The 16082-nt window shown below is 43.6% G+C and overlaps 1 protein-coding gene across 12 annotated transcripts in view; it reads left to right on the top strand.

Moving 5' to 3' along the window:
- The window catches only part of GIT2 (GIT ArfGAP 2), a 45709-nt gene that overhangs the window by 24193 nt on the left and 5434 nt on the right, over window positions 1-16082 (top strand). For 2 of the 12 annotated variants that reach the window (XM_053669662.1, XM_053669663.1), the window contains exons 14-18: window positions 1872-2021; window positions 5674-5922; window positions 7771-7860; window positions 12245-12327; window positions 12915-13124. In XM_053669662.1, the coding sequence (XP_053525637.1) occupies window positions 1872-2021; window positions 5674-5922; window positions 7771-7860; window positions 12245-12327; window positions 12915-13124 (782 nt within the window). Of the gene's footprint in view, window positions 1-1871; window positions 2022-4333; window positions 5923-7770; window positions 7861-12244; window positions 12328-12914; window positions 13125-16082 lie in introns of those variants that run through there. The other 10 variants (XM_037156280.2, XM_053669664.1, XM_053669665.1 and 7 more) reach the window with 10 other exon arrangements.

A 16082-nucleotide genomic window follows, 5' to 3' on the forward strand; every position in this document is an offset into this window, starting at 1 on the left:
GGTAACTAGCGGGATGGGGCCAGGCAAAGGTCAAGCGAGGCAAATAGTTTTAAAAGAGGGCGTCCTTGGTCCCTGAGTCAGTTGCTGAATCACACAGCCCTGCTGCAGTTGTGACTTTATAAAACTTGTGAGGAAGGACTGGTGTGTTTCATTTTTCAACAAATGTTTACCGAGTGACTTCTCTGAATAATGTGCTCCTGAACGAGGTCTGATCTAGTTTCTTTCTTGGGAGGTTGTCACTGCCTAAGAGCAGAGAGAGCTGCATTCAAATCACACGATGATACGTGTCATAAGCAGCATAAACGGGCAGTGGGGAAAGGAGACACACTTGATGCTGAAAAGCAGTATCAGGGGAGCCTTTGTAAATAGAATGGCTCTTAACATGTCCTAAAGGATGCGTGGGTTTGAGCACGTGGAGAGGCAGGGAAGGGTGGTCTAGGAAGAGAGAGTGGAAAGGGGCATCTGGGGGGAAATGGTGATGTGTAGAGGCAGCCCAAAAGGAGCGGGCCTGAAAGCTGCAGCAGAGGACAGAGGTCACACCATGGAGGAACATTACACCAGACTGAAGAGCAGGGACCTCTGTAGGCAGTGCGGAGCCCAGGAAGCTTTTAGTCAGGACAGGAGGCAATGGCTAGCCATTTGGGATCCTCTGTTTTGGGAGGAGGAGTGTTCTGGATGGTCAGAGAGTAGAGGAAAGGAACCCAATTAGGGTATTCCCGAAGAGCTGGCCAGGCCACTTCAAGACTGGGGGGGTCCAGGTGGGAGAGAGGTCACTGTGGTACATTGCGAGCCTGGAGAATGGGTAGTAGGGGTCTGGCTGGTCCACCCTCTGCCGAATCCCTAGGACTTGACCCAGACCTGTCTCACAGAGGGACTCAGCAAACATTTGAGAATGGATGAACAGGAAGACAGAAAAGATAGGCCCTGGCAATTAGTTGGATGTTTGAGGATGGGGGGCTAGACTTAGAAAAGATGTGTTGAGAATTTGCAGCTCACAGGACAGAGAGAATGGTGGTGCCGTTGGCAGATGTAAGGAATGTGGAGAGGACAGCAAGGGTCACTTGGGTGAAACAACCCTGCCCAGTTCTCCCAGCAGTACCAGGTTCACTCGGTGAAAGCAAAAGTGACGACAGGGTCCTTTGCGGACTGGCGGCCTCCCACGCCTCTCTGCCCTGCACACTCGCTCCCTCTAGCTGAGCTCTGCCAGTGGCTGGAGCCATCTGCCTCCAGACAGCCACTTCACTAATATCCTCACCTCCTGTAGGCTGTTGCTCACATCTCGCCTACCAGGGGCTCACCCCAGAATCTCTCATTATAATGCATCACCATCGGCTCTACTTCGGCTCCCCTGCCCCTCAGCCTTCTCCACTTTATTTACTTTCCGCCACACGTACCACCTGTCTGTCGTACTATATAGTTACCTATTTTTGTCTCCCTCACTCTGGAAATAAATGTCATGGAAATAGGAATTGTCTATTTTATTTTCTTGTATATCCCAAGCCCCTAGAACACGGCCTGATGCTCAGTTAAAATCTGTTGGAATGAATGAATTAATGAAAGAATGAATAAAAAAGAAAAATGAATAAGCAAGGAAAGGCAGACAAGACAGGTGCACTTAGAGAGTCATCGTCAGAGTAGATTTATATGTAGCCCCACTGCCAATTCTGTTAGAAAATGCTGACTTCAGATTTTTTCAAATATTATAGTAAACCCACCATTATGTTTAATTTTTGCATTATCCTCAGAAGCCTTGATTTGGTTTGATTAACTTTGCAATCCAGCTGGCATGGTCAGAAATTTGAAATTCTTTAGCTTTTAGTCTTGAATGTTATCTTCTCAGATTGTGAACATTTTCCCCAATTTATTTTTAGAGCCTAGATTCAGATTTGTCAGATGGACCAGTCACTGTGCAGGAGTTTATGGAGGTCAAAAACGCTCTAGTGGCTTCTGAGGCCAAGATACAGCAGCTAATGAAGGTGAATAACAACTTGAGTGACGAGCTGAGAATTATGCAGAAAAAGGTAACATGCTAATAAATGCCAGGATGACTGACGCTTTAACCCCATAGAATAAGGAAGAGTCCCAGGCGCAATGCTTGTGGTCAGAGGGAAGAAGAACAGTTATTATAACAGACCTAAAAATCTTTGGGCCAAGCTGTCTTTTTGGGAGCAGTGTGTATTCGGATATTTCAGATTAAGTAGTTTTGATAAGAAATAAATCCAGAGTAAGCCTCCTAGTAGGAGAAACATCCAACCTATTAAGTGTTTGTATCAGTTGTAGTAACCCTTGCACTATTCTGTGCTTGCTGGGATCCTGGATGCCACTCCAAGGATGCAGTTCTTCCCATTGCTCATTGTACTAGAAAGAGCAGATGAAAGCCCTGAAGAGGTACCTGTGTTTATCAGCGCTCCACATCATACCCCACCCCACGCCATGCAAGGGGTGCTGTCCCTGTTCATCCTTATTCTAAGTTGTTGCTCACCCCTGCCCTGGCAGCCCTGTTCCACATCCCCACTTTTCCACTGGTACTTAACCACTAACTTATGAGGTCTTCAGAGTCTGGAGCAGGGACTTCCCCAGAGCAGGCTCTCAATGAATATAAGCATTTTTATTTGCACTAGTGAGAGCTGTACACGAGTAAGAAACAACCCCATTTGCTCAGCATTTTCTCATTCATTGTCTTTTAAGAGAGTAAGAGAGTACCATGGTTAATGGTAGCAAGTAATTTGCCTAAGGTGGGAATTACATATGTAATTTTTAATGAGGGTTCTAAGAAAAGGAAGTTTAAAAATTCTAAATTCTACCCAAAACTTTGTGGGTACTGCTCCCATCATTTAGCTCCCTACAACATGAAATTTTGTACACTTCCCTTAAACAGAAACACAATAAAGTCATTTGGAGAGCAATGCTTCAGAATCATTATTAGGAATGGAAGACATGGTGCACCCCATTTGCGGCTGGGCCATTTACAGCTCCCTGGAGGGAGGCCGCGGAACTAACACAAGGCCTGTCAGGGCAGTGCCGTGCAGTGCCCCTGCCTGGGCTCGGTCTGGGAGTCTCTCAGTATTGAGTTCTGGATCGTTTTTGTGACCTATCGAGATAAATGACTCTACTCCCTAGAACAGAAGGGACAGGAGTGCCTGCAGATCAGGCAGATTTTAAACCAACAGGTCATCTGTGTTGCGCTGGCCCTGCCGAGGGCGGGTGTGCTGCTGAGAACGGCACAGACCAGGAGCCCAGGAGCCGTGTATGCGGGCTCACACTTCCTTTGTCTTTTCTGTTACCTTTTGTTCAGTGAATTAGAATTTGACCCATTAGTTGAACTAATAATTTTGTTGAGGTGCCTTTTTCTGAAACATGCAGACTTTGCCACTGTGAATCAACCTGCTAAGCATCAATTTTTTAAATTCTCTAATGCGTTTTTTAGTACTTGTAGAAATTGCCAGAGATAACCTACCTCTGAAAGCAGATGTCTTGAGCTTCTTTAAGAAATGCAGAGTGAAATTATTTGCTATTGCTCATGATTATTTTCTCAATTCTTAGAAAGTGCTTTTGATTTCTGAAAATATTGAATTATCTGTAATTTTCATTTCCTGTTACACTTCTTCCAAACAAAAAAAGGGTAGCCTGGTTCTTATTAAGATAAGCATCATTTAGATTTATTTGAGGACATCTCTCTAAATACAGAATATACTAAAATTCTTAAAAATTAAGACCAGGAACTTGTGCTCATCAAAAAACTTGCAAGCAAAATCCAGACTGGATGTTTCAGAGACACACAAGTATTAAGATAAAGTTTCAGATTTCAAGGCCTTGTCTAAACAATTCTAAGAGAAGTTTATGCATAGATGTGTGCCCAGACCCCCCAGTCCCAAATTGACAGGCCTGTATCAGTTATGCTTCTCAGTCTTTGTACCTGACCATTTCACTTCAGGATATAGGTTCCCTGATACAGTCTGACTGGCACCTTAGGCCTGTCTGTATCCTGGAATGTAGGAATTTTCAGTGGCTGCTTGTCACTTTGCAGCTGCTCCTTCTTTGGAAGGGGAGTTGCAGGTAAGAGTTACACCCTGAAAGCCTTTTTCCTGCAGAAGCAATCTGTCATTCCTTAGCAGGTCACTCCTCTGGAAAGCTGAGAGTGAGGGTATTTCTCTGGCAGAGGCAGTAAGTCAAGCTTTCACAAAAGTTTGGCACTATTAACAACATATGTGGAATATGTTTATTCAGCAAAGATGTATTGATTTTTTTTTAAAGTTAGGTAAAGTCTTTTTATATATATATATATAGTTGACAAAGTAGCATGATTTGTATCTGATCTTTCACATTTTAACAGTTGCTTGGAAAAGATGCTAATTAATGAAGAGGAGCAGCCCCTATTGGTGTATTTTTCGCAGATCGGTGCTTTATAAATAGAAATTGAAAGTAACTCCTAACACTGAATGGGTTTGCTATTGAGAAAGTAATGATCTCCTGGCGCATATAAGTTTGGTGCGGACCTGAGCCTTGGCCTTGGTGGGGTTTCGGTCAGATTTTACAGTCTCTGTCAAAGACTAGACAGCTGAACTCACACCACACCCAGCTCATAAAATGTCACGGAAGATGAAGGAACGCCGGAGGGGAAGGACACTCTGCAAAGTGGACTCAGTTAATTGCGTTTAAAATGCCAGATGCGAAAGAGTAACACGATTCCTTGCTGATCCCTAAACTAATTCATCAGACACCGTGAAGCAGCCTGCATGTGAGGAATGGAAAGAGCATTCAGGGTCTCCAAGTGACAGCCTCTAACTAAAATGGGGTGGTGCCAGGCAGATTAGAGTGTTTAAAGCTGACACCACCATGGCCGCAATTCTGGGTGGCAAAGCCAAAGGAGCGAGAGGCCACATATTCCGGCCGTGACTGGAAGCTGACCAATCACCAGAGGGAAGCGAGCCTGCTGCATGGAGCATTTGGATGAAGATTTTAACATAGTTCAATAGGTCTTCAGTTTTCTTTGTGATATGTTAATACAGCAAACGTACCATGATTCAGTTCCCTCTATTTTTTAAAAAGTGCTATATTGTTTGGAACATCAAGGGTATTATGTAATAAAAACTTACTGATCATAATTTTTCTTGTTGGCGTTTTGGGAAGCAGTAGTTGATCTGATTTTTCATAAGCTGAACTTCACTGTCTTTCTTGCTTTGCACAGCAACTGCAGTAAATTTTGTTCTGCTTCCATTGTGTCTGCCGGCATTTTTGGCATTTGCAAATTGCATAGGGCTCATTTGAAAAGCAAGTTACTTCAGCGATGTCTTAATGATCTCAAGTTCTTGCTGGAAACAAGCAATAATTTATTTAGGATAATCCAGAGTTCAGCCTGCCTGCATACATTTCCCGGGCCCGCCATGACCAAATTTTAAGTGGTTAGATATTTCATTTTTACAGAGACCAAATTGCAACTTTTCCACATTCAGAAATTAAGTTATTTAATATGCCTCAGTGATGAAGTGAGTTGATTGCATTTCATTCATTCTAAAAGATAGAGTTCTCATTTATAGTTGCCTTTTACTTTCAGCTCAGCTAGTTGTTACTGTTCTTGTCGTTTAAAGCTGGTAGTTCTGTGCATTTATTTGGTGTTTGCTCTTTCTGCTTGCTATTGAAAAACACAGTCCCACTGCCAAACATTTCTTTCAGCTTCAAACACTCCAGAGTGAAAATTCGAACCTCAGGAAACAGGCTACAACCAATATATATCAGGTGCAAACTGGTTCTGAGTACACAGACACTTCCAACCACTCTTCCTTAAAGCGACGTCCGTCTGCCCGGGGCAGTAGGCCCATGTCCATGTACGAGACGGGATCAGGTCAGAAACCATATCTCCCAATGGGAGAAGCGAACCACCCAGAAGAGAACAGGACAAGACTCCAGCCTTTCCCCGCACACGTAAGTAACACCACTGGCGCTTTTGCTATTTACCCTCTGTCCCGCCTGACTCCTGCATTGCCTCTTCTGAACCTGCAGATGCCCACGTCTTGCTGTGTCAAATGGGCTATGAGAGTTGTCGTCATGTTTGCTGTATTAATGTCTCTACAGATGATTATGGGAGCACTGCAAGCACACAGAGCCATTAGCCACATTTTTCCAACGAGGCTGGGGTTTCTGGTTCTTGTTCAGCTCTCCTTCCCATTGTCTTCCTAGTGACCATAATATCTTCCCCAGCCAGCCAGTGTTGGAATTTTTTAAAAAGATTTTATTTATTTATTTTTAGAGAGGAAAGGAAGGAGAGAGGGAGAAAAACACCAATGTGTGATTGACTCTTGCACACTGCCCCCACCCCCTACTGGGGACCTGGCCCACCTCTCCCCAGGCATGTGCCCTGACTGGGAATCGAACCAGTGACTCTGATTTGCAGGCTGGCACTCAATCCACTGAGCCACACCAGCCAGGGCTGGAATTTTATTTTTATAACAAACTTGCTTCCCCACTTCCAAAAACACAAACAATTGTAAAGGTCACTGGCATAAGTGCCATCTTCTCTAAGTTATGTGCCACTTTTTAAACTGGAGCTCTTAGAATTCAAGGTACCTTCTCTGCTGGCCCCACTCGAGTAGGTGGTGTCTGTGGTCTGGACACACACACGGACTAGGTATAGAAGCCTCTGGGCCTGCCCAGCTTCTGCATGTGTGGCCAGCGTGTCTGCTTAGCTTCTGCCTCCCGCGCCTCCCATCCGTGGAGGAAGCAGGGCTTTGCGATTTCACAAGAATGAGGTGTAAAAACTCTACACTGATTTTACAAGTTTTGTATTCCAAAGATTAAAGATTGTGTTCTGTAACAGGCGACTAATATGTTATAATGGGATAAGTATTGTGAGGTTTCACACAATGTATTTCTTTCAGATTGATTTATTTTAAAAATCTGCTTTGATAAAATGTTACATTTTGAACTGATGTTATGTTTTTTAGAGTAATAGTAATGTTTATCTTTTTTAATAGTATAGTTATTTTTCAGTCAGATTTTATAGGAGTTTCCAAAAGATTCCCAGAGTAAATCCAAAGTAAGGGATATGTATAACCTAATAAATTAAACTGTACTTTAATTTTGTTCAGCTTTAATGTGGTAAAATTACAGTGTTGTTATATTGTAATTGGGAGTCCATTACAATGGACTTTTTAAGTTGTTTGGGCTGAATGTTCTAAAGCAATTGATCTGATGCATTTGGTATAGTGCAAATGTCATTGAACTAAGAATCTTATTTTTGTATTACTGAAAACAAAATTTATGAAAACTACCTTTGTTAGTTTTCATAGTGTACTTTTTTATTTTAGAAACATTTAGAATATAAGAATGTCATAATATTGCAAAATTAGTTTTATGTCTATTAAAAAATAGATTGTTAACATATATACCAATTTTTAATCATTCATAGTTTCTCATTTCATATTATCTGTCCTGATTAAAAAACAAATATTTGTTTGCAGTTATTTATTTTTTAAAACTATCAGCAAATTTGACAAATTATGCTAGGTATTATCTTTGCCCTTATAGAAAAAAATAGCTTTATAAATTTTGAATGATTTCTGGGAAGCATTTCACTAAGGGATTAAACACCACTGGTCGTCTGTGTTGGCGAGGCTAGCGTGACAGCCAGCCGCCTGCAGAGAGATTTCAGCACCAGTCTCGCAGGGAGCAGCTTTGCAGAACTCTTACTGAGCAGCCTGGGCAGAAGCCAGGGTAGGTGGTGGGGTTTTGTCGTTTGTCTTTTCCCGAGTGTGTTTCTTTTTCCCCTTTCAGATTGGGAGGAGTGCGCTTGTGACCTCCTCTTCGTCTCTGCCTTCCTTCCCCTCCACACTTTCCTGGTCCAGGGACGAAAGCACCCGAAGGGTTAAGTACACTCTGAATGGTCTGCTCTCTGGAGGAGGGGCCGTGCTTCTGGGCGCTTTGTGTTTCTGGCCCTCCTGGCCCTCCTGTCACTCTTGTCCCTTGCTAACTGCCCTCTGTCCTGCATGAGGTAGCACTTCCCTCTCGGTGTGTCACGAGCACAGCAGTGTGCATGGGCACGCACGCACATCTGTAGGAAGCGGCCTCCCTTTTGTCTAACTCCACGTTACTCTGTTTCGTGCACTATTTAACAAAATCCACAATCTACCCTGTAATATTTATTCTGAGTGTTCTGTCATTTTAAACAACCAGAAAATTAGCTGGCTGCCGGTTAAAGTTAAATATTGTACTAGGGCAAACTCAAATTTGTTCAGAGCTTCAGTTTTCAGATTAAAATGAGTATATTTGGACCAACTGAAATACTAAATCATGCTTTATTTTTTTAACTTCAACATATTTCATGTCGGCACCCTACATGACAAACCAGGGTTTTGCTATCCCTGCGTCTCACGTAGGCTTGGCAGCACTTAGCGGAACTGGAGGTGTTGGCGGCTGCTAGTATGAAGCTGTTCTCTTTATCAGTTGGTCAAGTCCATCTTTCTGTTGTATAACAAATTTCCCAGTAACAGTACGTGGTTTAGGCAAGCTCCTTTTAGGAGAGCCAGGCAGCAAGTATTTTTTAAGCACCTCCTCCATATCCAACCTTTCAGTAAGTCAGCGAAAGGGCCCTAGGGACTCAGGTGACATCCCTGCTCCCAAAGGCACTGTCAATTTAAAAAATACTTTCATGCATGAAAAGGACTTGATGGCAAGCTGGGAGAGATGTGGAAAGAGCACAGGCTTTGAAGGTCTACTGTCAGGTCCTTACTCGCTTATTTGTTTTTTAACAGAAGGGGAATGTAACAAGCTGAGAAGAGGGAAGGAGGCTATGGGTGCAGGACCACCTTTGTAGACGTGGTGGGATGTGCAGTGGGCCTTTGTCCATTTCCTGCACATCAGCAGGACTGTCAGAGCCATATGGCCCATGAAGGCCCTTTGGGGGTTCTTTTCTGCAGTTTTGAAGTAGTCTACTAAAAAATAATTCTTGATATGTGTTATACTTCAAGTCTTCTGAGAAGTTCTTAAATGGAACTGCATTTTTTTTACTATGATATGTCATTTAAGCTAAGGGACAGTTAATAGAAATGAAACTTTTCATTTGTAATTCTAATGAGTCAGGTAAACTTTTATGCACTGAAATTTTTTTTTAAACCCAAGATTTGGTAGTTTTGGGAATCACGGCAAGGACTGCTTGCTGAGACTGAGTTTCCTACAAAATTAAAGTCATTTAAAGTGATCATTCTGAATGTTCCTGAAAGCTTCAGCATGAGTTTAGGTTTTTATGGCATGTCTGTGTTCAAAAAACATTGCAAATCTGCTAAACAAACTGAACCAGCACCAGCTCGCTATACAGTAACTTTTCTATTAACAGCTTTGAGAGAGCAGCACTTTTAACTAATGGATCTTACCTCTGCATGTTGACAGTGATTTTCACAAAATTAAATGCTGGCTAATTTGAAATGCTGTACGTATGTTTTTGTTGACGACAGTGAAGGACTTAATGTGTAAGTACATGATTTCCCAGATAGTGACTGCTGTACCTCGCTTTCAGTGTTCGAGAGACATACCCTGAATAATGCATACGCTCTCCTAAAACGTTTAAATGAAACTTAGTACTTTTGATCATTGTGGGCGTAGTGCATTGGATTTGTAAATGCCAAGTTTACATCAAGGAATATAAAAAGATTCATCATAAAAATGTGGGATTTTCTGGGCTTAAATCTCTTTTCTAGATTTTTCCACTGGAGCAGCTCTGGGTGAATTTTCCAGAATAATTCTTTAAATGCACATTTTTTACATTACATTTACATGTGTGTGTGTGTGTGTGTGCACACTCAGCTGTGTGTGTGTATATAAAAACTAAAGGAAAAGAAACTTAAAGATTGGTCAGACATTCCCTGTGAAAGGTAAGATGGGCTTTTGTTTTTGTTTTTGAGATCACCTCCCAAAGAGCCTGACTTCACTGTTCCCTGCACCGGATGCAGTGCCTGCCTTTGGTCTTCCATCTAAACCTCACATAGCCAGTAGCTCACTGATTGATTCATAAAGCCAGGTCAAAATAAAGCAGCAAGTGAGCAGAACTGCTTGCCTGCAGAAGATATAAACAAAGAGATCTTAGAAGTTGCAGTCAATTTTACAGAACTGAAACTCTTCATATGGCTCTAAGCTAACACTTATAATCATTTGCCAGATGAAGTTGAGTGGGTAAAGTACAGATTTCAGGAGCCCAGCACAAGTGTTGTGGGGCTAGGACCAAACAGAGCATTTGCAGGGAATGTGAAAGATCTCAGCAAACAGAGAAAGACAGCATTTGCCCAAGGAGAGGAGAGAGAGGCCATGGGGATAGTAAGCAAAAGGTAATGTGAATAACATTAGAGTCTCCCCATCTGGGAGAGACTATTTTAATATTAAAAAAATATTTTTTAAAAATTGCATGTAAGTGGACCCACACAGTTCAAACCTGTATTCTTTTTAAAAAATATTCTATTTATTTTTAGATGGGAATGGAGGGAGGAAGAGGGAGAGAAACATCAGTGCGTGGCTGCCCCTTGTGTGTCCCCCCAGTGGGGACCTGGCCCTCAACCCAGGCATGTGCCCTGACTGGGAATTGAGCCAATGACCGTTTGCTGTGCAATCGGGCACTCAGTCCACTGAGCCACAGCAGCCAGGGTGAAACCCGTATTCTTTAAGGGTCAACTGTACAGCTGTACCTTTAGCCACATTTTATTGCAGCATTAATAAAATTTCTTGGTCACATGTTTGATTAACTTGGATTAAATTCAAGTTATAGAGCTGGAAATAGCTTAGATTTGTATTTTGCAAAATAATAAGTTTATTTTGCAAAATAAAAATAACGTATTTATAATAATACATTATTTTTATTTAAAAAAATTTCTAAAGATTTTATTTATTTATCTTTAGAGGAGAAGGGAAGGAGAGAGGGGGAGAAATATCAGTGTGTGGTTGCCTCTCATAGGTCCCCTGCTGGGAACTGGCTTGCAACCCAGGTATGTGCCATGACTGGGAATCGAACTGCGATACTCTGGTTTGCAGGCCCACATTCAATCCACTGAGCTACACCAGCCAGGGCTTTAGGGTTATTTTTTTTTAAAGATTTTACTTATTTATTTTTTAAATACATAAAGGGAGGGAGGGAGGAAAAGAGGAAGAGAAACACCGATATGCAAGAGTTGTCTCTCATACACCTCTTGTTGGGGACCTGGCCAGCAACCCAGGCATGTGCCCTGACTGGGGATTGAACTGGTGACCTTTTGATTTGCAGACTGGCACTCAGTCCACTGGGCCACACCAGCCAGGGCTGTTTAGGTTTTAAATCAGCTTCTACTGATTTCTGTTCTAGATAAAGAACTTCTCAAATATTATGGGTAAACTAAACACGGAGGGAAAACATTTTTATTAAACACTTACGCGCTAATACAGTGCCCTTCAAGGGAGTGTGGTGCTCTTAAATCCTGTCACCCAGAAGGCCCTGAACCCAGTGCTGCCGTTTGCACAAGACATGCTTAGCATTCCTCTTTTAAATCTCAGTTGCATCAAGTCTTTCTATTTTAAGGGTTAGGTGTTTTTGCAAAACTGATAAAAGTGGTTGGAAACCAGGCGCCACACTGGGTTCATCCATTTGGGTTCAGAAACAACATGGCAATGAACTAGTGATACTGGTTTCTTGGTGTTGCACGTACGAACTATCTCTTGAGGGTCGTTCTTAGAGAGCCACACATGTTTTGAGCAGCGGTGATCCTCAGAGCCCCTGGATGGAACACTGGAGAGACCAGGAGACCCGGATTCTTGGTCCTGTTTTCTGCTGACTCTGGCCTTGGGTGTATCATTTTCAAATGGGCCCTTCGTTTTCTCACCTGGGGTTAGACTAGAGGATTTGAAGGAAGCTTCCGGCACTGCAGGTCTGAGTATACAGGTACTGGCGTGTTTGCTATTTAAATGTGTTCCCGGGATGGTGTAGTTAAACTCATTTTCCTTAGAGGACTAAATGTGGGTATGTTGCCTTGTGTGTCTGTGTTAGTTTGTACCAAGGATCTGTTTATGGAGTGGCTGCCGAGCTAAGAAGAAAATGGTACGAAAAGGGAAAGAAACCATTTCTGGATCCATTGTTCATCTTTTACTAAATTTTTAATAAAGGGTAGGCCCCTGTCCCAGATGAGATCTGGGCCATAAAAGCCATGTGGCCTAATAGGTTATAATTCCCAGGGGGAGCCTTCCAAGAGGTGTCTCATGCGCCGAGCTAATGGGGGACACCTTTTCTCTCTTGTAGGCATCCAGACTGGAGAAGCAGAACAGCACACCCGAAAGTGACTATGACAACACTCCCAATGACATGGACCCAGATGACATGGGGTACATCTGTAGGAAGGATGTACCGGGGTCGGGCTCTTAAACCAGCGATCGGGCGGGCTGTTGGCAGGAAATGTAGTTCATTACCTTCACCCTCTTCTCTATTTTCAGACCCATGAAGTCTTTCTTTGTTGTTGTTCTTAATTTTGATTTATTGACTTAGGCTGGGGGTGGGGTAGGGAGAGAGAAACATGGGTTTGTTGTTTTACTTATTTATGTATTCATTGGTTGATCCTTGTATGCGCCCTGACTGGGGATCAAACCCAAACCTTGGCATATCAGGACAGCGCTCTAACCAACTGAACTGCCTGGTCAGGGCAGGGATGACTTTATAATGGCACACCCTCCCCATTCCAGTCATTCCTTCCCTTTCCCCATCTGCACCCTTTCTGCAGGAGTCATAACTTCCGGCCCCGTGGTAAGTGCAGTAGCCTCCCTTTGAGCTGGGGCTGCTCGTTGAAACAGCCGACCGTGAGTCTCCTGCCTGGCAGGACGAAGGAAACCACGGAAGCGGCCTGCCGCTGCGTCGACAAGTGCAGATGCAGGGGCTCCTGGAAGCAGAGGTGCTGATAGGCGCCCGTTACATTTAGCGTCTCCCTTAACGTTCACAGGTCAAGCAGGAAGGGAAGGCAGAGGAGTACGGTGTGGCAAGGTGACGGCTCACTGCCCGACGTAGCAGAGCCCGCCACAGCCCCTAGCCCCCTCCTCCCCAGCACCGAAGACGTCATCCGGAAAACTGAACAGATCACCAAAAACATCCAGGAACTCTTAAGAGCAGCCCAGGAAAATAAACACGACAGGTAAGGGGGCTTCAGAGTCCTGCCAGGAAGAATGTGTACGTGCCCAGGAAGAGATGCTGCTCTAGTGATGAACAGGAATTTTTTTTCCCAAGGCCCTGATTTCAAAGGTTTTTGAAAAGTTCAGATTTACAAAGTAGGCTTAGTAACAAATTTGTGTAGTTGGCGTTTTCAATTTTTCATTCTTATGACGTACTCCGAAAAGCAGAGTCTCTAGAAATGGAACTGCTGTGCGGTTGGGGTAGTGATATTCCCGGTTCTGGGTGGAGAAGGGAGAGAAGCCGCCTGAGAGAGAACGTACCCTTCCCACTGGTCGGCAACGCCGCTCCCTGTGGTCTCCTTAGCTGGGAAGAAGTTTGCTGACATAACGTGTATTGTGAAATGAACCTGATTTCGTGTATCTCCCGCGTATGCATGTGCTTGTGTGTGTGCTGTATCCGTGTATGAACATCTGAGAAACAAGTGGTTTACAAATGAAAGTTGATCGGATCCCCTTCAGATAACTCTGCTCTTAGCAGAGTCATATCGGCGGAGTCACTCTGTACCATAGGAAGGGGCTGGCTCTTGTTCTAACTCATCCTTCTCTCCTCTGAGAACTTAAGGCAGGTCGTTAATTTTTCATGTGGCCGGCCTGGTCTAGACTCGGTCATGAAACGGGATTTGTTATCATCCCATTGAGTTTGGTCAAAGAAAGCAACAGTTTAGTCAAAACCCAAGAACAATCTCATTCTTTTTATTAGGTTAGTGAAGGTTAGGGCCCTCGGTGGCAAACTGCTCTTCGTGCCTGACACCAACAAAAGTTGTTTAAGGACCAGATCGCTGCCCCGTCTCTGCCCTCTTCTCCCACACGAAGGTGCACCGGCGTCTGGCGTTCTCTGCTCTCCCTGCACTGGCAGGCTGACCTTCCCTCTTTCTGCCCCGCCCTGTTCTACACAGTGCAGATCTCTCCGATGCTGTCGTTTCCACTCGGCAGGAGAGGAAGGGTCAGTGTTTGTTGAAGGATCAGAGTTGGGATCAGTCTTTATGGCTGGACCACTGGAGGGTCCTGAGAGAAAAGGACCGCATAACTTCCCAGGCTCCTTCCATGAAAAGTTCATGGCCATTTACCTTCCTCCTTCCCGGGCATCCTCTTTCTCGCACGCTTGTGTGCTCACGTGCCACAGGTGCTTCGTCCCTCTCCTCCCCAACTCCGCTGTCCTATTGCTAAAGCAGAATGTCTCACAGCTTTCCAAGTCCAGTCGTTTAGTAATCTTGGTACCAAGATGCACTCCTTTTCCTAGTGCCCCGACTCCGTTTAACAGTGGGCCAAACTTTTTATTCCCTCTAGTTCAGAAGTGCCGTGCTTGGGTTTCGGACTTTAAAAAAAGTGCTTCGGTTGCATTGTTCTCTTTGGTAGTTGTCAAAAATATAAATACCTGCCCTGCAGCCATTTCTGGCCTCAAAAATCACAATATGGTGCTCGGTATAATTTGGGAAGGTGTTTTTTTTTTGTATACAAATTTATTCAATAAATGTTATGATCTGATTTTTAAAAATATTTTATTTATTTATTTTTAGAAAGAGGGGAAAGGAGAGAGAAAAGGAGAGAAACATCAATGTGTGGTTGCCTCTCACACCCCCCACTGGGGACCTGGACTGCAACCCAGGCATGTGCCCTGACTGGGAGTCAAACCGGTGACCCTTTGGTTCACAGGCCAGTACTCAATCCACTGGGCCACACCAGCCAGCCAGGGCTGATTTCTTTTTTAAGACCATGAGACAATGATGAGAGATTTTAATCACTAGCTCATTTTTCTATATTAAGCCAGAATTGGTCTGGAGAATTTATATTTTACAAATTATTTGATGTTCTGTTAAAATCTCTGGTTACTTACGTACTCAAGGCACTTAATTATAGCCTTGCTTTGTCCCACATAAACCCGTGCCTTTTCCTGTTGTTTTCTCCTCTGGTTGACTCGCTGCTCGTGCTTATTCTGAGTAGACCAACAGCCCATGTGGGCACCTTCAGGCTTGGTTCTGGTCCCCTGGTCCAAGCAAGCTCCCCTCAGCCCCTGACATTCCCTCAGGCTGGGTGTGTCCCCGGGGCACCCAGCCTTGCTCCCTGTCTGTCTGTGTCTGTCTCTCCCCCTCGCTCTCTCACACACACACATACACACACACAGTTACACACAATTCAGGGTCACTACATATAATGCACAGCAGCCTTGGTGAGGAAAGGTAACAATTTGAAGTTGTGAACATGAACTCCCGCTGATGAAGGAAGAGGACTTTCTCATTAACCTGCGTGTGCTTTCTTTAGTAGCTTATTGAGGACTTTCTAAACTATCTTATAGTGAATGAGTCTTTGAGAAATGTCCTTGGGAAAAATTTCCTCTCTACCTAGCAGGGGGAAGGGTGAATGATAGTTTTGGATCAAAATGAAAATCCTAACCAGCAAAATGTAAAACTCTTAGATATGGTTCTCAGTTAATGTGATATTAATGGACATAGTTTCAAGGAACATGTATGCGTGTTACAGGGGTCACTGTGGACATTGCCTTTTTCTCCGTGCGTCTCTGTGACCAGATGGGTTGTCGCTCCTTGGAGTTGACAAGTCAAATAGGCCCTCGTGCATCAGCGTTTTGGTTATTACATGGTGTGCGGCACCAACTGCTTACAGAGTTGGGAGTGAGGGTGTCCCACTTGAAGGCATTTTGGGTGATAGAAACCGTTTCCTTGAAATGTGATGGTTTCATTAAAGTGTTAAGAAGTCTTTTTCTCAATAAGATGTTTTTTTGATTACCGTTTGACATTCAATATTATTTATATTAGTTTGAGGTATATGAAGCATAGCAGTTAGACATCTAGTTCATTCACAAAGTGGTTCCCCCTGTAAGTGGAGCACCCAACCTGGCACCAAACGTAGTGACTAAAACGTAGGCAATCTTTATTAAAATAATTCTGATACTGGATTTCTTACAA

This window comes from Artibeus jamaicensis, unplaced genomic scaffold, assembly GCF_021234435.1.
Source record: "Artibeus jamaicensis isolate MK-2021 breed Jamaican fruit bat unplaced genomic scaffold, CSHL_Jam_final contig_525, whole genome shotgun sequence".
Classification (NCBI taxonomy): Eukaryota; Metazoa; Chordata; class Mammalia; order Chiroptera; family Phyllostomidae; genus Artibeus; species Artibeus jamaicensis.